This window comes from Muntiacus reevesi, chromosome 2 (assembly GCF_963930625.1).
Source record: "Muntiacus reevesi chromosome 2, mMunRee1.1, whole genome shotgun sequence".
NCBI classification, from domain to species: domain Eukaryota; kingdom Metazoa; phylum Chordata; class Mammalia; order Artiodactyla; family Cervidae; genus Muntiacus; species Muntiacus reevesi.
Window position 1 is genome coordinate 181,981,406 of NC_089250.1, and position 25,478 is coordinate 182,006,883.

A 25,478-nucleotide genomic window follows, 5' to 3' on the forward strand; every position below is an offset into this window, starting at 1 on the left:
TCATCTTAACCAGGAATGCTAAACAGGGGCTGCCTCACTGGAGCTGCAGTGTCTTTGTGTGGTAAACCTTTTAGATAAATTTAACTGATAACTTCTGCAAAAGGACTGACCTTTGTGTTCATTAAAGAATAGATTACGGAAAACAGCTTTGCATTCACCTAGGCCACAAAATGTCAATAGGCCCCAAGGCCAGAAGATAATGTATAAGACTCTCACAGAGAAGTTGCAGAAAACACCCTGGTTTCATGAAGGATAAGTTGATGTAATATTAAACTATCTTCCCCTTAAAAATGTACTAACTTAGAATATAAAAGCTACGGTAAAAAAATAAAGATTTGCCAGACTCTGCCAGCTGCACCCCCCGTCTGGTCACTCTCTCTCTCTCTCTCTCTCTCTCTCTCTCTCCCTCGAGGACTTGGCCCTACCAAGGCTGGTCTCACGTCTCTCTCTCGCCGACGCCGTTCATCCTGAGGGTACCCCTGGATCCTGCTGAGGCTGGACCCTGGCACCTCATTTCCCTTCAAAAGGCCCAAGAACTTCTGCAGAAACTGTGCTTAGCCTCTTCCCTTGCTGTCAGTACACTACTGCCTTCTCCCCCCTTATTCACAGTTTCACTTTCTGCAGTTTTAGTTATTCATGGTCAACTGTGGTTTGAAAAATATTAAATGAAAAATTCCAGAAATAAACAATTCATACATTCTCAGTTTCACACAATTATGAGTAGCCTGATGGAATTTAATGCCGCCTCTGCTCTGTCCAGCTCAGGACGTGAATTATCTGTTCCTCCAGCACATCCGGAGAAGGAAATGGCAACCCACTCCAGTACTCTTGCCTGGAAACTCCCATGGAGGGAGGAGCCTGGTAGGCTACGGTCCATGGGGTCGCTAAGAGTCGGACACGACTGAAGCGGCTTAGCAGCAGCAGCAGCAGCAGCAGCAGCCAGCACATCGTGGCCGTTAGTCACTTAGCAGTTCTCTGGGTTTTCAGGTCAACTGTCGCGGTATTGCAGTGCTTGTGTTCAAATCACCCCTTATATTACCTACTAACAGCCTCAAAGCACAAGAGTAGTGATTCTGGAAATTCAGATTCGCCAAAGAGAAGCCATAAAGTGCTTCTTTTAAGTAAAAAGATGGAAGTTTTCAACCTGATAAGGAAAGGATGAAAAAGGATGCTGAGATTGCTAAGATCTACGGTAACAATCTTTTTTGAAATTGTGAAGAAGAAATTTGTGCAAGTTTTGCTGTTGCACTCCAAAGTGCAAAAATTACAGCCATTGTGTGTAATGAGTGCTTAGTTAAGATGGAATGGCATTTCATTTGTACATGATATTTTGAGAGAGACAATAGTCACATAATTTTATTGCAGTGTGCGTGGTTAGTTGCTCAGGCATGTTGGACTCTTTGCGACCCGGTGGACTATAGACTGCCAGGTTCCTGTGTCAATGGAATTTTTTAGGCAACAATACTGGAGTGGGTTGCCATTTCCTTCTCCATTTATTACAGTATATCATAATAATTGTTCTATTTTATTAATTTTTATTGTTAATGTCTTATTGTGCCTACTTTATAAGTTAAACTGTATCACAATTATGTTAGTACAAGAAAAAACACTATATATAGGGTTCGGTAGATCCATAGTTTCAGGTATTCACTGGGGGTCTTGGCTCATACCCCCAAGGACAAGGGGGAGATCACTGTAATTACTGAACAGAATCAGCTTCACCACTTTAACTAATGTCTGGTTGGTGTGTATATTTGACACTAAGTTTAGTGGACTCAAACATCAATAATATTTTAAAAATCTAGTTCATTTCCTATCTTGGTTTCAAGAGAGAATTGCCATCTTAGATAGTTTCTCTTGATCAACGGAAGCTCTAAAGTATTTACTAACCTTGTCTTTAAACTTTGATAGTTTGTTCCAAGACTTTTTTGCATTAATTTTGCTTTGAAAAAACACTGCATCGATACTCTGGTTTCTTTTCAGATCATATAACTTTTTCGCCTTTTATTAAAGATTTCTGTGGAGAGGAACAATTCTAAGTTTTTACCCAACTTTTTGAGGCCCTGCACTTGCAAGGCTAAAAAAACAAAACAACAAAAATCCCACTGCACTGAAATACGCTTTACTTTCGACGTTAAACTTTTCGGTGGTTCCGGGAGCTTCGCCTCTCCAGTCCCCCACCCCGCCTTGGTGTAAGGCGGTTGCGGCCCTTTAGAGAACGTCTCTACGCGCGACCCTCATGCGCATGCGCAGCGCAGGAGGCGCGGACGCGGCGGGACTTCTTCCCGGAAGCACTGAGCAGGCCCTCGACAGGGCGCGTCAGAGGCTGCGTGGACCGGCTTGCCTTGCCCCGCCCCTTGCCGCTCCGCACCCACATGTTCCTGCCCAATTAGAAAGGCGGGAGGCGGAGTCTCAGCTCTGCGCGGTCTCCTTGGGAAAGTGCGACCGATTCTTTCACCGGAAGTACCGCGGGATGGGACCTCCGGTGTGGAGCGGATGTTCAGTGATGTAGTAAGTGGTTCTGCCTCGACCCCAAAATGCTGTAAAGAGGCCCTCTGGGGTTGGTGTCTGCCAAATCTTGGGCAACTGGCGGATCCCATGAGCCTTCCACACGTCACCTAGTCCCGGTCCTGCTCCATCTCTCTGGCGTTTCCGGTTAGGATGGGTCACGAGGTGTTCAGGATTCCTGTCTCCTGCTGCCAGAGCCCGAAACTCTAGGAAGTCAACGCCTGAGTTCCAATCTGGATGTGCTTTCAAAAGGCGAGATGGACTGGGAAGCCAGCACCGCAAAAACCGGTGCACCCTATTCAGGGTAAGGGCTCCTTTTACTCCATTGCTGAGGGCTTGCTACTGCCCAGTGTGATTCGAGGACCCGGCGTCACTGCCTGGGTGATTGTTAGGAATGCCTAAGCTCAGGCTCCATCCCAGACTTCCTGTCAGAAGCTTCACTTTATAAACATTCTAGATGATTTCTGTGCACGTTAATGTTTGAGAATCGCTGCCCTCGGCTTCCCGAGATTTCTAGTCTAGGAGGCAGTGTTGATGTATACTATTGCAGTGGATGGCCTCTACTGCAGATCTAAAGGAGATGTTAAGATTTGAGCCTGGTAAGTCAGCCTCAGGACATTTATGACATCCCAGGCATCACCTACTACTTAATTAGGATGACATAAGGAAAGTGATGATGAGGGGTGATATAAATAGACAATTTATGGTGAGCATGCTTATTTGGGAATGTGCAGAAGCACTCGGGAAAGGGAAACTGATGTACAGGAGGACATGCTTAATCAGCCTGAGGTCGAAAGACTCATAGCATATATGTTAGGGATGAATGAATGTATTCATCAACTTGGCATTCCACCAACATCGTTTCTAACCAAGGAACTCACTTTATAATAAAAGGAATGTGGTAGCCAGTTTTCAGGATAGTCCTGGGCAATCCTAGTCTTGTGTAATCTCTTCACACAGTGAATTGGGCTGATTTATCTCTAAATGTATTTAGGCTTCTGTAACAAAATACCATGGACTGGGTAGCTTGTACATAACAGAAATTTATTTGGGGAACTTCCCTGGTGGTTCAGTGGTTAAGACTCCACACGCTGTCAATGCAGGGTGCTGGGGTTCAATCCCTGGTCAGGGAACTAGATCCCACATGCTGCAACTAAGAGTTCAAATGCCTCAACCGACCCCACATAATGCAGTTAAGATCTGGTGCAACCAATACATTTCTTTTAAACAAAATTTTTCACAGTTCTGGAGGATAGAAAGTCTAAAATCAAGATGCTGGCACATTTGTTGTGTGGTGAGAGCACACTTCCTGGGTCATAGATGGCAGTTCTACCACTTATGGTGGAAGGGACAAGGGAGCCGTCTCAGGCCTCTTAGAAGGGTACTGATCCCCTTGGGGAAGCCTTGCCCTCATGAGCTAATCACCTTCCAAAGGCTCCATCACCTGAGGATTAGGATTTCACTATACAAATTTTGCTGGGACACAAACATTTGGTCTGTAGCACTGTGTGAGTTATAGGGTATTATGGAAATGATGCTGGGTGACTTCTAGAGCTCAGTCATTATAAAGATACTGTGGCTTCTATGCTGCTGTCTTGAATCACTTGCTCAGGGGGAAACGAGCTCCTCTGTTGCAAGGACATACCAAGTTATCTCCCTAGAGAACTCCACAGGAGGAACTGAGGCTTCCTGCCAATAGCAATGTATGAGCAAGCCATCTTGGACACTCATCCTCCACCATAGTCAAGCTTTCGGATGACTGAGCACCTGCAGATAACTGCAGTCTCACGAGAGGCCCTGCTCCTGAACCATTCCGCTAAACCATTACCGGATTCATGACCTATAGGAACTGTGTGATATAAATGTTTATTGTTTTAAGTTGCAAAGTTTTGGTATAACTTGTTACTTGACAACAGATAACTAACACAAAGGATAAGGCTGGTGTCCATGGGATTCTTTGGTGTTTACTTCTACACCATTACCAGGAACAGTTGACCTTAGGAATATAGAAATGGTCTTTTAAAGACTCAGTTTTGATTCCAGTTGAGGTGACCAGGTGGCTTGGTGGTAAAGAACCTGCCTGCAGTGCAGGAGACATGGGTTCAATTCCTGGGTTGGGGAGATTTTTTGGAAGAGGAAATGGCAACCCACTCCAGTATTCTTGCCTGGAAAATTCTATGGACAGAGGAGCCAGGCAGGCTGCAGCCCATGGGGATGTAAAGTTGTGTCCAACTCGACTGAGCACACGGATTACCCTGTAAGATTAGGGTGCTATTTTATAGAACACAGTATAAGTTTCATACCAGTGGACAATATATGCTAAACTTTCTCCCAGGTAGCAATTTATGGAGCAAGGAAATAAGAGGTAGAAGTAGGCAGCACTTTTTGTAATACCTCATGATGTACTTGCAACAATTTGCTTTTTACCCCAGCAGTACTAAGCTCTGAAGAGACTTCCTGCTGACCAATTTGGGCTCCTTTTGCTACTGGATAAACTGAACAAAAGGAGATTCTAATATTGTTATGAGTTTGACTATCTATGGAAAGTAGTTTTTCTGCTGCACAGTGGTAGCAGAGAGGATTATGGGTGGAAAGATCTCCCTGAGAGATTCTGGAATTGCTATGTCTTGTGATGGGAGTTAATAAAAGACTAGGAGAGTCTTATATGGGCAAGATCATAAGAAGGTCAGATCTCTCAGACATAAGAATTTAGGTTACTATTCAGATTTTTTTTTTAAAACTTTGAGTAGCTGAGATGCTGGCTAAAGATAAAGGGAACATGAATTCGATTGTGGATAAGGGAGACTTCCCAGGTGGGTCACTGGTTAAGAATCCCCCTGCCAATGCAGGAGGCACGAGTTCAATCCCTGAACCGGAAAGACTTCATTTGCCACGGAACGACTAAGCTGGTTTGCGGCGACTACTGAAGCCCACACTTTAGAACCTGTGCTCCATAACAAGAGAAGCCACCGCAGCAGGAAGCCAGTGCACTACAACTAGAGAGTAGTCCCCGCTTGCAGCAACGAAGACCCAGCCCAGTCAAAAAAATAAACATAAATAAAAAATTTTTAAAGATTGTGGATAAAGGAAACTATTGATATCAATTAATCATTCATGGCTACTTATGGAAATGAATATTATATCATTCAGTCATATTTCTCTTTCTGTTTATATTTATCTCTTGAGCTAGTTAGCTTTCTTCTTTTCTCTCCCTCCTTCTGTTTTACATGTATGTAGGATATGTATATATTGCTTAGCTTTCAAATTTGATTCAGAAGTTATAGAAAGTCATAATGGGATCATGATTGGAGAAGGGAAGATCTTAGTTTGGCTCCTGGATACAATAACTCATGTTCTTCTGTGGTGAGGAGGATACTTTTATTATGTTAGACCAGAGAATTTCTCTACTGAAGGTAAGTAGGTGAGAGGAGTGTATGTTAATATACAGTTAGGAGGATGGATTCCGATGGGAGTTTATCTTACTTCTTTGGCTTCCCAACTTCTGTGACCCCTTCCAAAACTTAGGTAATAATACCTACTGTGTCATTCTGGTAGGGAAGAAAAGCCTACTTCTTCCTGTGTCACAGGAAATTCTGAATCACTTCTATCCCAGCCCTAAGCTGGGATAGAGCTAAGCTGTGGGCACGTGCGGACCCATTCGATATCCTGAGTCAGCCTTTGACACAAAGGGAGCAAGGAGGAGATTCTTCTAGCAGTGGCAGCTATTGCAGCAAAGGGGTTGCCGAGCAACTGCGCTTCTGGTGGCAACTTGTACCCAGGGCTGGCTGTGTCGGAGTCATGAGCTGTGAGGTTTATGCTGGGATAAACCCACTAATCCAGCCTGTGCTATGGATGATCTGGGCCATTCTAGCTGCCATGTGACCTCCTGAGCCTCCTCCTCCAGTTGCACTGTGTTTTTAAATAAGAATGATCAGTTTCAAGAGATCTTTTTCTGCTTAATTGGCGAGACTCTGTTATTTTCACCTAAGAACTGTGAGTGAGGCCACAGTACTCAACCATCAGAAAAGGACTTGAGGGACTTCGCTGGTGGCTCAGTGGCTAAGACTTCAAATGCAGGGGGCTCGGGTCAGGCAACTAGATCCCACATGCTGCAACTAAGACTGGGCATGGCCACATAAACAAATATTAGGGACTTCCTGGGTAGCGCTACTGGTAAAGAACCTGCCTTCTAAGGCAGGCGGCGTGGGTTTGACCCCTGGGTCAGGAAGATGCCCTGGAATGTGCTGTGCTTAGTCGCCCAGTCTTGTCTGACTCTTTGCAACCTCATGGACTGTAGGCTGCCAGGCTCCTCTGCCATGGGGATTCTCCAGGAAAGAATACTGCAGTGGGTTGCCATGCCTTCCTCCAGGGGATCTTCCCAGCCCAGGGATCAAACCCAGGTCTCCCTCATTGGAGGCAGATTCTTTACCATCTGAGCCACCAGGGAATTCCCTGGAATAGGGAAAGGCAACCTGCTGTAGTTGTATTGCCTGGAGAATCCCATGGACAGAGGAGCCTGATGGACTACAGTCCATGAGGTCACAAAGAGTTGGACACGAGCACACACAAAGAAAGACATATTTAAACAAAGAAATATTAAAAAAAAAAAAAAAAGGAACGGTCTTGAACTCTGAACAGGGTGGCCACTAATATTCTTTCCAGCTCATTGCTGTTTCTGTATGCTTTTTTAGTTTTTTGTTTTTTTGCTTTTCTGCATAGATTGTTGCTTCTCCGTCTATGAGGCAGACAGGAGAGAGTTGCAAGCTTCTGGATTTCTCCATCCAGACCAAGTCATGCTGGGAATGACCCACAGGTCCTTAGCATCAGTGCAAAGATCCCAAATCCATCACGAATCCTCACTGGGAGGAGATGGTGGACTCTAAATTGGGCTGCTGGAGCCCACACTCCTGTTAGTATGGATTGATGACCATCCCCAGCAAAGAGTGGTCCACTGGCAAGACATCCCCACAGAAGTCCGTTCTAGGAGCCTGGGGTTTCTCCGTCATGGGACGTTGTGCTCTCTGCTACATCTCTCCCTCCAGGCTGATCCTTTACATCAGATGCTTTACGGGAAGAAGCACAACTCTCCCCTACCCCAGCTTCCCTGTCTGCACATACATCACTAGCTCTACACCGTAAATGACCAGATATTAGATAAAGAAGAGGCTCACTCAGATAACACTGCAATAACCCTACTTGCTGAGCTAAGAAGACCTTTTAATAGCTGAATTGTCAAATACATAAGCATAAGCCCAGATCAGCAAGGTGATGAAATTGGAGATTTCAGAGGATTTTCTCTGGGACTCCTCTCCACCCAGACAGCTTTATCTTCAAGTTCTGATCCTGAAGTTAGATCATATACTTTGTTTTCATTGTGGGCTCATAGGGACCAGGAAACAAGTGGGACAATTACTTTCTGCTTGTCTCTAATAAGGCTCTCAGGGAATCTGGTCCCAATGGCCATGAGGCTACTATAAAAAACCATCTCAGGCCAACCCTCCCCCGCTCCAAAAAACATCCTTCCTGCACAGAAAACTGAGGTCATGAACACTCTGCTCCTCACCTGCTCAGGACCTGCCTATCCTTCCAAGCCTTTCCAAACCTTGTCATAAAGAGGAAGCCTGGCCAGTTCCTCAGAGGTGAAGCACACTTGATGGCAACAGCACAAGCTTCTCCAGGTAAGATGGTAACAGTCAACATTTCTTTCTTTTTTGGGTTGTGCTGTGTAGCATGTGGGATCTTAGTCCCCCGAGCAGGGGTTGAACCCATACCCCTGTAGTGGGAGCTCAGAATCTTAACCAGTGGACCATCAGACAAGTCTAAATATTTCTTTATTAATGGGTGAAGTTTTTGGAAGGACCTCCTTCGTTAAATCTTCCAAATCCAGGGAATAGTAGCTGTCCTCAGCTGGAGCTTGAGATAAACCCAATACCAACCGTTTCTCTTCTCTCTACGAACTACTAAGTAGGAGAAAGACTGGGAATCTTAATAGAGACACACATAGCGGCAGGGGAGGGCTGTGCATTATTTTTATGTTATATTTGATATAATTAAAAAAATGAATCCAGTGGGACCAGTTATCATCTAGGACTGGGAGTTGGAAGTTGAGGGTGTGGGGAGTAGGGGCAGATTCTGACTGAGCAACTCTGCGTACATGGAGTCACTTCAGTCATGTCCGACTCTTTGTGACCCCATGGACTATAGCCCAGGCTCCTCTGTCCATGGTATTCTCCAGGCAAGAATACTGGAGTGGGTTGCCGTTTCCTCCTCCAGGGGATCTTGCCAACTCAGGGATTGAACCTGCTTCTCTTATGTCTCCTGCATTGGCAGGTGGGTTCTTTACTACTAGTGCCACTTGGGAAGCCTTTGAGCAACCTTAGAGGGTTTATTAGCATAACTATGGCTGGAGCTTTGATTATTGCACCCAAAGCATTAGCTTCTAGGTTTCTGACCTCTGCTTCTCATTTCTGCATCTTAGTCCGGCCCCATGGGAGAGGTGAACCAGTCGAGAGTCTCTGAGTTCCTCCTCCTGGGGCTCTCCAGGCAGCCCCAGCAGCAGCAGCTCCTCTTCCTGCTCTTCCTCAACATGTACCTGGCCACGGTCCTGGGAAACTTGCTCATCCTCCTGGCCATCAGCGTGGACTCCCGCCTCCACGTCCCCATGTACTTCTTCCTCTACAACCTGTCCTTCGTGGACACCTGCTTCTCCTCCACCACTGTCCCCAAGGTGCTGGCCAACCATGTACTCGGGAGCCAGACCATCTCTTTCTCTGGGTGTCTCACACAGATGTACTTTGTTTTCATGTTCATGGACATAGACAATTTCCTCCTGGCTGTGATGGCCTATGACCGCTTTGTGGCTGTATGCCACCCCTTACACTACTCAGTGAAGATGACCCCCCAGCTCTGTGTCCTGCTGGTCACTGGGTCGTGGGTCACTGCCAGTCTGGATATGCTCTTGCACACCCTGCTGATGGCTCGACTCTCCTTCTGTGCAGACAATGCCATCCCCCACTTCTTCTGTGATGTGACTCCCCTCCTCAAACTCTCCTGCTCTGACACACACCTCAATGAGCTGATGATTCTAATTGAAGCAGGGCCGATAATGATCGCTCCATTTATTTGCATCCTGGTATCATATGTCCTTATCATCTGTGCTGTCCTGAGGATCCCATCCACAAAGGGGAGATGGAAAGCCTTCTCCACCTGTGGCTCCCACCTGGCTGTGGTGTTCCTCTTCTATAGCACCATCATATTTCTGTATTTCAACCCTTTGTCCTCCCACGCAGCTAAGACAGATGTAGCAGCTGCTGTGATGTTCTCTGTGGTGACACCCATGCTGAACCCCTTCATCTACAGCCTGAGAAACCAGGACATAAAAAAGGCTCTTGGAAAAGTGGTTGCTATTAAATTTTTTTCTGTTTAGTAATCAAATGGGCTGAGAAAATCACAGAGGGAACTAATTTCTAAGAATATTTTTGTTTTTTTATTATGCAAAACTTAAAATTTGTTTTTTAATCTTGATACTAGAGACCTATATCCTGATCTTCCACTTATATTTTATAAGTCTTTCTAAATTTCTGAATAGTCTCCACAAATTTTATTTTCCTTTCCTTTTGTATTTCCATCAGGTTGCTCTAGCAAAATAAACTCGCTAATCACCCTGTTACTGAATTAAAACATAAAGGAAGTTTTACTATTTAAAAGTACAACTTTATATTTTGAAAATAATTGCAGAAAATAAAACATTGAGAAATAGATGAAACTGGTTAAAACATCACTGAGAAGGATGCTCTGGATTGTGAGGGACAAAGACAAAAAATAGGGCAGTTCCCATTAATTTCACAGAGCTAAGATGATATCTTTTATGAAAATGGACAGAATTTGAATCCAAGGCAATTTCTGTTTATAATAATGATTTTTGTATATTCTTTGTAATTGTGTACTGGTATTTTTGCCTAAAGGGATAAGTGGTAGCATTTTCCATTTTTAGTCTATATATCCAAGAATTATTTGTAATAAGAGGGACAATACCTGTTCTTCCAAAGTCTGAAAGAAATCCCCAACCTTTGCTCCATGTATTTTTGTGCTGTTAGATACAGTCATATTTATCTGTTTTATATGTTTGTTTTATCCTTTTATCATTATAAGATATACCTTTTATCTAGAGTAACATTTTGTGTAATATTGTAACCATTCAGGTCTTCTGTGGTTTCTGTTTGCATGACATCTTTGCAACCTTCTTTCAATTCAATGTGTCTTTAAATCCAGAGTGTGTACCCTGTAGACAACATATACTTTGATCATGTTTTTTAATCCAGTTTAATGATCTCTGACTTTTGGTTGAATTTTTAACCCACTCACTTTTTTTTAATGGCTGTACTGGGAAGCATGTGGGATCTGTTTCCTGACTAGGGATCGAACCCGTGCCACCTGCGTTGGAAGCACAGTTTTAATCACTTGACTGCCAGCGAAGTCCCCCATTTACTTTTAACACTAATATGTACCATTTAACTTTGTTTTCTTGTGCCTTGTTTGTCTTTCCTGCTCTCTTTTGCATTTATTCTGTATTTTCTAATGTAGCATTTTAACACCAGTAATTCTTTTTACTATATTTTTTTGGGTGTTTTTTTAGTGGTTGCTCCAGGTTTAACTGATGATCAGCGTCAGATTTATACTAGCTTCAGTTTCAGTTCAGTCGCTCAGTCATGTCTGACTCTTTGCAACCCCATGAATCACAACATGCCAGACCTCCGTGTCCATCACAAACTCCCGGAGTTTACTCAAACTCATGTCCATCGAGTCGGTGATGCCATCCAGCCATCTCATCCTCAGTCATCCCCTTCTCCTCCTGCCCCCAATCCCTCCCAGCATCAGAGTCTTTTCCAATGAGTCAACTCTTCGCATGAGGTGACCAAAGTATTGGAGTTTCAGCTTCAGCATCAGTCCTTCCAATGAACGCCCAGGACTTATCTCCTTCAGGATGGACGGATTGGATCTCCTTGCAGTCCAAGGGACTCTCAAGAGTCTTCTCCAACACCACAGTTCAAAAGCATCAATTTTTCGGCGCTCAACTTTCCTCACAGTTCAACTTTCACATCCATACGTGACCACTGGAAAAACCATAGCCTTGACTAGACAGACATTTGTTGGCAAAGTAATGTCTCTGCTTTTTAATATGCTATCTAGGTTGGTCATAACTTTCCTTCCAAGGAGTAAGCGTCTTTTAATTTCATGGCTGCAGTCACCATCTGCAGTGGTTTTGGAGCCCCAAAAAATAAAGTCTGACACTGCTTCCACTGTCTCCCCATCTATTTCCCATGAGGTGATTGGACCAGATGCCATGATCCTAGTTTTTTGAATGTTGAGCTTTAAGCCAACTTTTTCACTCTCCTCTTTGACTTTCATCAAGAGGCTCTTTAGTTCCTCTTCACTTTCTGCCATAAGGGTGGTGTCATCTGCATATCTAAGGTTATTGATATTTCTCCCAGCAATCTTAATTCCAGTTTGTGCTTCTTCCAGCCCAGCGTTTCTCATGATGTACTCTGCATATAAGTTAAATAAGCAGGGTGACAATATACAGCCTTGACGTACTCCTTTTCCTATTTGGAACCAGTCTGTTGTTCCATGTCCAGTTCTAACTGTTGCTTCCTGACCTGCACACAGGTTTCTCAAGAGGCAGGTCAGGTGGTCTGGTATTCCCATCTTCAGAATTTTCCACAGTTTATTGTGATCCACACAGTCGAAGGCTTTGGCATAGTCAATAAAGCAGAAATAGATGTTCTTCTGGAACTCTCTTGCTTTTTCGATGATCCAGCAGATGTTGGCAATTTGATCTCTGGTTCCTCTGCCTTTTCTAAAACCATCTGGAAGTTCTTGGTTCACGTATTGCTGAAGCCTGGCTTGGAGAATTCTGAGCATTACTTTACTAACGTGTGAGATGAGTGCAATTGTGCGGTAGTTTGAGCATTCTTTGGGATTGACTTTCTTAGGGATTGGAATGAAAATTGACCTTTTCCAGTCCTGTGGCCACTGCTGAGTTTTCCAAATTTGCTGGCATATTGAGTGCAGCACTTTCACAGCATCATCTTTCAGGATTTGAAATAGCTCAACTGGAATTCCATCACATCTACTAGCTTTGTTCGTAGTGATGCTTTCTAAGGCCCACTTCACTTCACATTCCAGGATGTCTGGCTCTAGGTGAGTGATCACACCATTGTGATTACCTGGGTCATGATCTTTTTTGTACAGTTCTTCTGTGTATTCTTGCCACCTCTTCTTAATATCTTCTGCTTCTGTTAGGTCCATACCATTTCTGTCCTTTATTGAGCCTATTTTTGCATGAAATGTTCCCTTGGTATCTCTGATTTTCTTGAAGAGATCTCTAGTCTTTCCCATTCTGTTGTTTTTCTCTATTCCTTTGCATTCATCGCTGATGAAGGCTTTCTTATCTCTCCTGGCTTTTCTTTGGAACTCAGCATTCAAATGGGAATATCTTTCCTTTTCTCCTTTGCTTTTTGCTTCTCTTCTTTTCACAGCTATTTGTAAGGCCTCCTCAGACAACCATTTTGCCTTTTTGCATTTCTTTTCCATGGGGATGGTCTTGATCTTTGTCTCCTGTACAATGCCATGAACCTCCATCCATAGTTCATCAGGCTGTCTATCAGATCTAGTCCCTTAAATCTATTTCTCACTTCCACTGTATATTCATAAGGGATTTGATTTAGGTCATACCTGAATGGTCTAATGGTTATCCCTACTTTCTTCAGTTTAAGTCTGATTTTGGCAATACGGAGTTCATGATCTGAGCCAGTCAGCTCCAGGTCTTGTTTTTGGTGACTGTATAGAGCTTCTCCATCTTTGGCTGCAAAGATTTTGGCTGATTTTGGTGTTGGCCATCTGGTGATGTCCATTCCTGTTATATACAGAAATGCTTCTTCTATATGGTTTTATTCCCTTTCCACATTTTAAGCATTGTTATGTATTATTGGTTTACATATTGTATCAATGTTACAAACTAAACAATACATCTTATAATTATTACCTTACTGTCTGTGGTCATTTCCTTAGTCCTGTAAAGCTTTACTCACACACAGCTTCTTTGCTGTTACTGGCAACTACATTGCTACACAGATGTTACATTTCTATTTGCTACAGGCCCAACAATACATTACCTACATACTATTTTATCCAATTGCTTTTAAAATTACTAGCAGCTTCTCAGGGTGCTCTCCCTGGTAACTTGACTTTGCACGCTCTACATGTGGGGCACAGAAGGCATTTGCTGGGTGTGAGAAGGAGTTTGGGTCCTGAGAGTGTCACCCACCCAAACGTCTTGGGGATTCTGTGGCCGAACCCTTGGGCAGGGGACAGGACCCACTCACCCCCGGGACCTCACCTTCCTTTTCTGTCTGACAGTCATTTAGCCTTTTAAGTTTTCTGGGCATGCAGGTGGGTCCCTCTGCATGATAACTGGGTAAACCTGGGCCAGAACTGCAAATGAGTAAGAGAATAACACTGACAGCCAGTTTTGTCCCTTATTTTAAAGGGTACAGTAGGCTTGAAATACACAACATGGATAAAGGCCTGTTTTGATGTGGCTTTTAAGTGTTGGGGTTTCTTCTTCTATCTTTGACTATGACTCAAGACAACATCCTTCTCTTAGTATGCCTTGCACCACAACAAAGTTTAGAACAACTTATTTTAAATGTAACAACAACAACAACAAAAAAGAGCAACAGGCAGAAAGGAAAAAACAAAACTATTACTTATAGATGGTATAATTTTTAATCACAAATTTTAACAGAACCGAGAAATTACTGAAAATTACATTCAGAGAAGTAGCTAGTTTTGCAAATATATAATTAAAAATAACTTTCCTATGCAAGAGCAATAACCAACTAGAAAAATACAAAAAAAAAAAAAAACTATTTACAAAAACAAAATTTTGTTTTGTGTAGAACTTACCGGAAAAAAATTAGGAAAAAAAAACGTACTCAGAATACTCTAATTAATGGAAGGTAGGTTTCTGGATGGGAGCAAAACGTGTAAACGTAATTTTCCACCATAAGTGTACAGGATTTAGCCTGTTCCAATACAGATACCAATTTAAAACCTAAGGAAATCTAAGAGGAGCAAGACTGATGGAGAATGAAAATGACACACCACAGGATTGGTCCTGTGAAGGCACCGCTGGCCTTGCTTCTGGCAGACAAGTCAGGAAATGTGGGTACCGGGAAGCCACAGAGAACAAATGTCCACTACAGTGAGGACGCTGGAACCCTATCTCCTGAGGGGTAATGTGAGCGAGCTACTGGAGAGATAATTTCTAAAAGTAAAACACTATGCTTGTGAGGTAGTGACCACCCATTGGCAAGTCTGATGGGAACTACACACATGGCAAGGTTATTGACCAGCCACAGATCCAAGCCAATGTCCTCCTCCCCCTCTGCAGGATCCTGGGGTTTCCTCCTGGCAGGTTTTCCTGACTCAACAGAGGGACAAAATTCAGAAGTATTTCCAGGGGTGGGGCTGAGTGGCCAGGCCCGAGTGACCCAAACTTCTTGCGGCAAGGCAAAGGCATGAGAGAACTGTTTGAGCAATTAACAGCTGGACAAAATACAGTAAGAACAGCAGACACTTTTAAATTACACTGTGAAGAGGATTTCTGTAAATGTCTCTTTTCACCACAAACTGCAAGAGTTATTGAAATTGATCGTTAGTTTTTAGATCACATACAAATGATGGAATAAGTCTTTGACATTCAGTTGCTGTGTTTTCCTATATTCCAAAGTAAACAATCCCTTTCATCTCTCAGGCTTTCAGTGTATCTTTAGATGGTGATATGAATGGCTGATAGAAGCTGTTCTTATCAACAAGTCAGTAGTTTGGTTTTTTTAGGGGAACAGTTTCAGATAAGGATCTTTACATTTCTCAGGTGTGAATTCCTATGTAGGGGGGGAATGGAATATTCTGATACTTTCAGTACACTTGTCGGTCTTCGCCTTAAGGTAAGCAGCCCCCAGACTCCTATTTCAAACCCTTTTTTGGGAAAGGGATCTGTGAGCTGTACATCGTTGCGTAAGTTCACAAAAGAAAGCTCTTTAGTCTAAAAAGCCTGGTTGCTAACTGAGGTATAGCCCTTGAGGATGTTTTGTTTTCCCTGCGAATTTTCTAAAAACTTGAGGTTTCGGCAAACTTGAATATTTATCTGATTTTGGCTATAGCGAGGTTTTATCTGTATCTTTTTAGACAGCCTGGCAATTCAGAATTATTTATGGAATATTTCAGTTTGAGGTGGTACCATCAGACCTTTCCCTGATGTCACTTCTGTTTTCGGGTTTTACATGCTGAGTGGGTTTTCTCATGCCGGGTGCAGTTTGACAGCCGACCAAATCTTCTCCCACACTTTTTACAACCATATGGCCTCTTGGTCTTGTGACTCTGCAAGTGAATCACAAACTCTCTGTTTTCTGGGAAGGTTTTCCCACATTCTGGACACTTAAATATCTTTTCCCTTATATGGATTCCTTCATGGCGACTTCGATGAGAATTCTGACGGAAGTTTTTCCCACACTGAGAACATGAATAAGGTTTCTCTCCTGTGTGGATTCTCTCATGCTTATTAAGGTTTGTTTTATGATTAAAGCTTTTCCCACAGTGACTGCAGTCATAGGGCTTTTCTCCAGTGTGAGTCCTCTGGTGGGAAATAAGGTAAGAACTCTCATTAAACTGTTTCCCACACAGCAGACAAGTATACCATCTTCTTGTCCTACGATTGCGGGTAAGTGCGATAACATTAATATCCACATATTTTGAGAGTTCCTCTAAAGGAGTATCATTTTCAATGGTAACTAAAAGATTTCTCATTTTCCTTTCCTTTGGAATAGATGTATTTAATCTTTCTTCTTTTTGGCAATCTGGAGACTGCTCAGGGACCATGGCACAATCCATTTCATCACTATATGAAGACTCTTCTCTATGATCTTCATCCTCTACAGGTTCCGTCTGAAGCTCTTCACCCTCAGGATTATTGCCACTGACTGCTGAAACAGAGAGAAAATCTAATCATTTTTGAGGGACATGATACCATGCAGGAAAACCCAAGTTAGATTTCTCATGAGACCATAGCCTTGAAAGTCAGAAATCTGACTGGCAGGCAGTTGCCATCTACACTTCCTCACCCTTATTGAGGGTGGGATACATGACTGATAAATCTTCCCTTACCCATAATGCAAGCACATAGTCCTCTTTCTCTCTCTCTCTCTCTTTTTTTTTAATGAAATGTGTGGAACTAGACTGAAAGATTTCCATGTTTGTTTTCTGAATAGGCACCAATTATTCAACAAGTTTATACTGATCTTATATTATGTGTAAATCACTGAGCTAATAAGGACCAGGGGGTGAAGGACATAAATATTAAAAGGTACTACTTGTAATATTTAGGAGGCTAGTAAGTAAATGGTTAGATGAGTTACTTCCAGGTTTTCACTATATTATAGTATTAGCTAATATTATAACATCTAATATAGTGAACAACTGCAAACAATTCAAATGACCACAACTAAAGGAGGCAAAGTATTTTCACACAGTGTATTATTTTTTTGGACATGAAAGCATTACTACAATGAACTTTCCTGGCAATCCAGTGGTTAAGAAGCTGTGCTTCCACTGAGTTTGATCCCTGGTCAGGGAACTAAAGATCCTGCATACTGCACAGTGTAGCCAAAAAGAAAAAATGATCTACATTAAAAAAAAAACTACTACAATTGATAAAATGAAAACTATGGTAGAAGTCAATGGTTGTCATTTTTGGGGGCAGATTGGAAACTAGTGACTGAGCAGGACCACAAGAGGGATATCTGGGGTATTAGTTGATTTTAGATAAATTTTAGACAAATGTGTTCATTTGTGGAAATCTGAGCTGTATACTTAAGACTTGTATTTCCCAAAAAAGTCTGTGTAAAATAACAGATTACAGCACTTGCTCCGGCAGCACATATACTAAAATGGGAACGATACAGAGAAGACTAGCATGGCCCCTGCGCAAGGATGACACGCAAATTTGTGAAGGGTTCCATTAAAAAAAAAAAAAACCCACCAGATCACAAAGACTAGGTAACAAAGCCAAAAAAAAAAAAGTATGCTATGAACAGATGGAATGACAAGGGACTTTGTCTGATTCTGGGCAATTTATGAAATTAAAGGATGAAATCAACCACTTTAAATAATGTGACTGATCCTAAAGCCAGAATCTGAATCTCTGCTGGATTTAGCACTTTCACACCAATAGATTTCTTTCTTTTAAAATTATTTCATTTAATGATTCCCTTAGGATAATGAAAATGTTGGGCTAAAGCACAGGACAATTTTTATATGAACTGACATAAAAGGAACTCTACAGATTTCAATATAACCATCAACATGTGGCTAGGTATCAATTTTAACTAATCTTGCTGGTAGTAGATATAATTTTCAAATATTTATTTACTAGGTATAGAATGGTTTCTCATTGTAGCTTTATTTTGCACTTTGATTATTGCAAACTAATAATTTATATATTGGTTGTCACTTTTATAAATTTAAATAACTTTTATAGGACTTCCCTGCTGATCCAGGGATTGAGAATCTACCTGCCAATGCAGGGGACATGGGTTTGATCCCTAGTCCAGGAAGATCTCACATGCCAAGGAGCAACTAAGCCTATGCACCACAACTACTGAGCCCAAGCACCCTACAGCCCATGATCTGCAACAAGAGAAGAAGACACTGCATTGGGAAGTCTGAGCACTGCAACCAGAGAAAGCCTGCCTGCAGCAACGAAGACCCAGTGGAGCCAAAAATAAAATAAATACAAATAATACATAAATTGTGTATATTTTAAATCTTAATCTCTTTATCACTGATATATTTTTTTAATTAAAGTCTTTCTCTATAATAACCCCACAACTTAAAACAAGAAAATCAGTCTTTTAACATCCAATAAATTTCTATTGTTTTCTGGCCATTCTTTTTACAACTTATTTTTATTTAACTCTGATACTGTTGAAGTTTAGTATCACACAGTTTGTTGTTCGTAACATGTCTAATATTGGTAGGGTTAGTCAGAACATTCACTTCTTTCACCAATTTGACGGAGTACATTTACAGTATAAGTCTGGAGAACACTGATATCTTTACATGATTTTAGTTTTCCTATTTAGACCTGTTTCTCTCCAATATTCAAAAAATCTCTTCTATTTACCATATAAAACATCTATTTTACTCCTATTTTATAGTCATTCTGAAGGAGAGCTCTCATTATTTTGTGTTTTAGAATGCTACTGATAGTTAAATATTTATTCCTACTGACCTACTGTAAAACTATTAAATATCATAATGTTTTAATTGATCCTTTAAAATTTTCTAAATACAAATCATATTTTGGTTCCCCCTTTTTTCCAATATTCATTCTCCCTAACCCCTTTTTCATAAAAATATTAGGTTAAATTAAAGAACTAAATATCTGTTTTGAGAACAACTGAAACTCAACTGCATTTAACATTCCTTTATTGTACTAACTTTAAAAATAGAGAATTTTAGTAGCTGATATATTTATATGGCTCTAAATCAAAATACAAAAATTACACTGAAAAGCCTTACTCTAATCCCTGTCTCATTCCAATCCCAAAGAAAGAAAGGCAATGCCAAAGAATGTTCAACCCCACAGTTGTATTCATCTCACATGCTAGCAAAGTAATGCTCAAAATTCTCTAAGCTAGGCTTCAACAGTATGTGAACTGAGAACTTCCAGATGTTCAAGTTGGATTTAGAAAAAACACAGAAATCAGAGATCAAATTGCCAACATCTGGTGGACCATAGAAAAACCAAGAGAATTCCAGAAAAACATTTACTTCTGCTTCATTGACTATGCTGAAGCCTTTGACTGTGTGGCTCACAACAAACTGTGGAAAATTCTTAAAAGAGATGGGAATACCAGACCACTTAAATGCCTCCTGAGAAATCTGTATGCAGGTCAAGAAGCAACAGTTAGAACCAGACATGGAACAACAGACTGGTTCCAAATTGGGAAAGGAGTATGTCGAGGATGTATATTGTCACCCTGCTTATTTAACTTATATGCAAGAGTACATCATGCAAAATGCCGGTCTGGATGAAGCACAAGTCGAAATTAAGATTGCCGGGAGAAATATCAATAACCTCAGATATGCAGATGACACCACCCTTACGGCAGAAAGCAAAGAAGAACTAAAGAGCCTCTTGATGAAAGTGAAAAAGGAGAGTGAAAAAGTTGGCTTAAAACTCAACATTCAAAAAAACTTAAGATCATGGCATCTGGTCCCATCACTTCATGGCAAACAGATGGGGAAACAATGACAGACTTCATTTTCTTGGGCTCCAAAATCACTGCAGATGGTGACAGTGGCCATGAAATTAAAAGACGCTTGCTCCTTGGAAGAAAAGCTATGACCAACCTAGACAGCATATTAAAAAGCAGAGACGTTACTTTGTTGACAAAGGTCCATCTAGTCAAAGCTATGGTTTTTCCAGTAGTCATGTATGTACCTAAAATTTACTGCACTTTATTTGTTTAAACATTTATTTTGTCATAAAAAGTTTTAAAATTTTTACACATGATCTTAGCCAAAAGGCCAAGAAGCGATAAAAAGTTTTTAAATTTTTATGTATTTACCTTATTGATCTTTTCTTTAAAAGACTTCTGGATTTTTGAGTCTTTATTAGAAAAGTCATCCTATCCCATGGTTATAAAGGAATTCACCCACATGCTCTAATTGTTTTTAAAAAAACATATAAAATCTTTGACCCACCTGGCATTCTTCTTGATGTGCAAAGTAAGATATGACTCACCAAGAGGCTAAGTTTTCACTGGATCTTTTATCAAAAAGTCCCTCTTTACCTTGCTGACAGGGGATTCCAACTTTATCACAAACTAAATCCCCATGTGCATTTGAAGCTATTTCTGCACTTCTTATTCCATCCCATTGGTCTAGTTACTCACATGCCAAAACTCTATATTGTTTTCATGACAGGTTTTAGAGGCTGCTTAAACATCTGGTACGCTATAACTCTCCTGCCCCACTGCTCTTCTTTCCAATTTTCCTGGTTACTTGCAGTTATTTTTCCACTTGAATTTGAAATCAGACTGTCCAGTTCCAGGGGGGGAAATCCTATTGGTTTTAGTAAAGGGACTACATTGAATTCATAAATTAATTTGGGAAGAACTGACCTTTTTAATATTAAATCTTTCCAACCAAGAACATAATATTTCCATTCATTCAAATTTACTTTTGTGACCTTTAGAAGTGTTTTATTTTCCTCATCATTTTTGCACATTTCTTAAGTTTATTTCTAGATGCTTGATCTTTTTTTGTTCCTAATGCATATCTTCTAAATCACTTGTCTCCAACCTTTCTGGAACCAGGGACCGGCTTCATGGGAAGATAATTTTTCCATGTACCCTTTGGGTAGGAGGGTGGGGTTTCAGAATGATTCAAGCACATTACATTTACTGTGCACTTTACATCAGCCCCGTCTCAGATCATCAGGCATTAGATCCTGGAGGTTGGGGACCTCTGTTCTAAATGACTGTGTTTCCATAAATGATTTCTGTATAAAAATTTTACATCTCATTGCCTTACTGAATACACCTATTATATGCAATAAGTTTTCATACATTCTCTAGAATTTTCCAGCTACACATTTATATCATATGTAAATAGATGTGGTTTTATCTTTTTCTTAAATTCTTGTATGTTTAGTTTCTTTCTCATTTAACTGTACTAGCTAACACCTGAAAAGAAAGTGAAAGTATCAGTTGCTCAGTCGTGTCCGACTCTTTGCAACGCCATAGACTATAGCCTGCTAGGCTCCTCTGTCCATGGGATTCTCCAGGCAAGAATACTAGAGTGGGTAGCCATTCCCTTCTCCAGGGGATCTTCCCAACCCAGGGATTGAACCCAGGACTCCTGCATTGCAGGCAGACTCTTTACCATCTGAGCCACCAGGGAGGCCACCCAAAACACAATGTTAAATAGTAGTAGTGACAGTGGGCTTCGTTGTTATATCCCAATTCTAGTAAGAATGCCTCTCAGTGTTTCCCATTAAAGATGATAATGGTGGGACTTCCCTGGTGGTTTAGTGGCTAAGAGTTTGTCCTCCCAATACAGGGGGTCCAGATTCAATCCTTGTCAGGGAACTAGATACCACATGCAGCAACTAAGAGTTCACATGCTGCAAGTAAAACTTGATGCAGCCAAATAAATAAACATTAAAAAAAAAATCCCTGCTCTACTACTTACTGCTGTGTGACCTTCAGCAAATTTAACTTTTCTCTACTTCAGTTCCATCATCTATAACATAATGATTCCTATACCCGACAGTGCTATCATGAGAATTACATGTGATAATAAATGCATGTAAAGTACTTAGAATAGTGTCTAGCACATACTAGCATACATGTGTTTAACAAATGCTAGATAATACTTCCATCAAAAACGGGGTATATTTTCTCTTACACTAGTAGGCTTAACAGCTATTGAACACCAATGTCAAAATAAGACTTGAAAAAGAATTAGTCAAGTGTCCAGTGAAAACAGTGATGTAAAATGTATCTGTTGAGAGAATACCACTAGATGCAGAAGGTGGATTCAGAAACAGTATGCATGTGCTTTCTGTTTAAATGTGTAATGTTAGCACATCAGCTGCAGGTCTTGATTGCCAGAAGAGATGCCCTCCACCCTTGCTGCCCCAAAGATACAGGAAAAATGGCCACTCTCAGCTGGAGAAGGCTCTGCCACATAGAATAAAACATAAATATGCATGTAAGAACATGTACTTAGCTAGTGTGACCAGTGTCTCAAAAAAAAAATTGAGATGAAACAGAATCATGCTTTTCCCATAGCCTTCAATCTAAACATACAAGGGACTTGATTTCTTACCCAGTAACATCATCTCCCCAATGCTGTCTTCTTCCATCTCTGAGGTGGGCTGCTGAGCAGGATCCAGGCTTACACATTCTTCCTGGGAGTGAAATACACTCAAATCCTCAAAGACCACCAGTTTCTGAAAGAACAACAGGCCCCCTTCCTCTTAGTAACAAAGGTTCTTTGACAGCCTCGCTGTTAAGAAAGACTGAGACCAAAAGATTGGGGAAGGGATGGTGAAAGGGATCTACAAGTCTCACGGAGAAGCCAGGGTCAGAGAGAAGCCAGGGGAAAAACAGAACACAACTGTCTAAGAAGGCAGTGAAGAATGAGCCCAGTCTCCCTGCTGACTCCCTAGAGTGTGTTTTTATATGTGGGAGGACTGTGAGAGCAGAGAGGGCGATACACCCAAACAGTGAACAGGAAAGCTGAACCCACCTCAGATTCAGATTTCAGACACAGAGATACTGTCTCCTGTTTCTGTTGGGTTCCTTCTCTAGGTAGAAGCTTCACTAAGGGACGAGGTTGCACTGGGGAAAGAGGAAGCTGCAGTTAAAAGAAAAGTCAGTGACTCAAATACAAAGATTCTACCCACATTTTGAAGCTAGATCATTCCTTCGGTAGGTAACTCATAGCTTTTTCTGCTCCTACAAGCCCAGTCAGAGGTCAAGCCTCAAACCACAGGGTCTTAAACCTACATGGTGTCTTTTCATTAAAAAAAAGATGATTCTCCTAAGCATCTTTTAAATTTCCATTACCACTAAGGGGAAGGTTGGGGTATGGTAAAGTCTGAAGATGTCCACAGCAAGCACAAAAGTTAACAAGATTCCACATAAGCTGAAGCCAATTCAATAATTCATTGACATTTCTTTATCCTAAAAACATATTCCCCAGGCTTCCCTGGCAGTTCAGAGTATAAGACTCCATCTTTCTAATGCAGGAGGTGCAGATTCGATCCCTCGTTGGGGAACTAAGATCCCACATGCTGCATGTCGTGGCAAAAGAAAAAAAAGATTCCCCCTCCCAAAATGTATCAGTAAAAGTGACACTACAAAAAACATTAGTCTATTCTACAGCTTTACACACACTTAGCAAATCACTCAAACCCAGCTTGAGGAAAAAAATAATACTCCCTTCCTCTTTCTGGCATGTTGACTTACTGGAATCAACTCCTTTTTTCAACACCCACCTTCCTAACTTCAATTCACTATTACTATGGAAGCCTAGCTCAATCCCTGGTACCACCCACTTTCTTCTAGTGAAACAGTATGTGCTTCTTACCTCTATTCTGAAGGTCTGAACTCACATCCTTCACAATAACCAAGGTCTCCTTGATTTTCTGACTGGGTTGGACTACGCTTGGTTTGGGCAAGAAGGTGAGGAAGTGCTCCAGAACCAGTTGGTGGATGGTCTTGGGTCCACTAGTAGCATCTCGAAGTAGGTCTTGGCCCAGCTTGGAGTTGGGAGGGACTCTGAGTATAAAGGACCGTTTTGGCTTGGGGGGCATAGGGACCACTTTTGTAGCCATCGTGCCTTGAAATAACACACCACACTTGTTTCTGCAGAGATTCAAGAGCCACCTCTTACTGGAGAAAACCTGTCAGTCAGCTGTAGATGAGAGAAACCATGGGTCAGGCTGAGCATGCCTCTACTCCAATATGTTTCTTGGGCAGTGAGGCCACATGAAATCTAAATCAGTAAGGAAAGATAAGCTGGGGTAGGGAACTCACAACTGAAAAGAAGACCCCTTAACCTGATACTCTCAGTAAGACCCGAAAGGAATATCCTGCGAATGGAGGAAGTAGATGACCAAACCTCAAGGGCCAAACAGAAGGGAGCAAAGACAACCGGCAGAAGGCCAAAGGTCGTCCTCACGATAATGTGAAGCGCAAACTCCATTAGGAAAAGTGGTTCCACTCACGCTGGGGAAAAAAAAAAAAAAGCAACGGGCCAAAAGACAGGAAATCCGAGGTTCAATAACGAGGGCATCTGGTTAGAGGTCAGCTTGGCCACTGAATCTGGCCTCACCGCAGCCCTTGGACAGCCCTAGGATGTCCTTCAGGGGGCAGTTGGCCCAAGGAGCAACCGCAATGCCGCATGAGGGGTCTACATGTGGCCAGCCACTCTTTTCCGCCCTCAAAGTCTTGTAAGAGGGACAGGGGGCCTCTAAATGAAATCCCAGTAGGGATTTAAATTTTAAAATTTTAAAATTTAATTTAAAAAATTTTTTTAATTTAAATTTAAATTAAAAAGATTTAAATCCTTACTGATTTAAATTTCATCCCAGTAGGGCCTACTGGGCCAGGCCCACTCTGCAGCCTCTCCCACTGGCCAAGGAGCACCTTCACCGCAAAGCCCAGCTGGCGGCATTGGCTGGGGTGCGCTCCAGCAATGGCCCCTGTTTCGCTCCCTTGAGGCCGCCTCAGTCTGGTTCCCGCCCTCCCGGAGCCCCTCACCTTCTGGGGTTCTGCTGTGCCTGGGCGCACGCTGGGGACAACCCCGGACCCAGACTCAGGGAGAGACTGGGAAACTAGGCGTGAGAGGCCCAGTCCAACCCTCGCCCTTCGGGGTGTCCTCACTGGCAGCCAGCTATTATTTGTGTGAGCTGCGGTTAGTTGGGGAGGACGACCGGGACGCGGTGCCTTCTGGGAGACCGGGTGCCTAAGCGGCCGTGATGTCACGCCCGGTGCCTCGTTTCCGGTGCGGAAGCCTGGTCTCCTCGCTTGGAGCGGGCAGTCTGCGCTTCAGAAGGCGAGGTTCGAGGCCGACCAGCAGGACTTTCAGGACCGCAGGGAGGCTAGGTTGGCAGCATCCGCTTTCTCTGAGGCTGTACCTGGGAGACGGAAAGCTAAAGGCTAGCTCCAGCCCGCCAAACCTGGTTGGCACCACTCCAAGTACGGAAGGGCTAACTACAGGGGATGCTGGGAAGTGTAGTTCGGCGCCACACAGCCAATGGGAGATCGTCAGACTCGGCGGTTGGGGCGGAGCAGGATCAGGGCTCGACCGGAAGCGGGCTGTCGGGAGGA

At 42.3% G+C, this 25,478-nt stretch overlaps 2 protein-coding genes and 2 non-coding genes across 8 annotated transcripts; 3 read left to right on the plus strand and 1 right to left on the minus strand.

Moving 5' to 3' along the window:
* Positions 1-1,963: 1,963 nt before the first annotated feature.
* On the plus strand, positions 1,964-2,079 carry LOC136161976 (U5 spliceosomal RNA). The gene has a single exon (XR_010661830.1). It is a non-coding gene; the product is annotated as a U5 spliceosomal RNA (small nuclear RNA).
* Positions 2,080-2,441: 362 nt separating this feature from the next.
* Positions 2,442-18,511, plus strand: LOC136160473 (olfactory receptor 1f45-like). 3 transcript variants are annotated; one of them, XR_010661621.1, is made up of 2 exons: positions 2,442-2,812; positions 18,107-18,511. XR_010661621.1 is itself a non-coding variant. In XM_065924189.1 (2 exons), the coding sequence occupies exon 2, from the start codon at positions 8,996-8,998 to the stop codon at positions 9,932-9,934; it is 939 nt and encodes a 312-aa protein (XP_065780261.1). In that variant the 5' UTR covers positions 2,442-2,812; positions 8,987-8,995; the 3' UTR covers positions 9,935-11,442. The 3 variants fall into 3 exon arrangements, 1 of the variants encoding a protein (XP_065780261.1); XR_010661622.1 differs by lacking the exon at positions 18,107-18,511 and adding an exon at positions 8,080-8,184; XM_065924189.1 differs by lacking the exon at positions 18,107-18,511 and adding an exon at positions 8,987-11,442.
* ZNF200 (zinc finger protein 200) lies at positions 14,142-25,293 on the minus strand. Of its 3 annotated transcripts, none has more exons than XM_065924188.1 (5): positions 24,909-25,293; positions 23,734-24,060; positions 22,891-22,982; positions 22,468-22,549; positions 14,142-16,553 (listed from the first exon to the last, which is right to left on the minus strand). In XM_065924188.1, exons 2-5 carry the CDS (start codon positions 23,978-23,980, stop codon positions 15,832-15,834), a joined length of 1,143 nt encoding a protein of 380 aa, XP_065780260.1. In that variant the 5' UTR covers positions 23,981-24,060; positions 24,909-25,293; the 3' UTR covers positions 14,142-15,831. The 3 variants fall into 3 exon arrangements, with proteins under 3 accessions (XP_065780260.1, XP_065780259.1, XP_065780258.1); XM_065924187.1 differs by having other exon boundaries at positions 14,142-16,550; positions 22,468-22,591; positions 24,909-25,292; XM_065924186.1 differs by having other exon boundaries at positions 22,468-22,591; positions 24,909-25,292.
* Positions 17,492-17,594, plus strand: LOC136162113 (U6 spliceosomal RNA). Its single transcript, XR_010661960.1, has one exon. It is a non-coding gene; the product is annotated as a U6 spliceosomal RNA (small nuclear RNA).
* Positions 25,294-25,478: the final 185 nt, after the last annotated feature.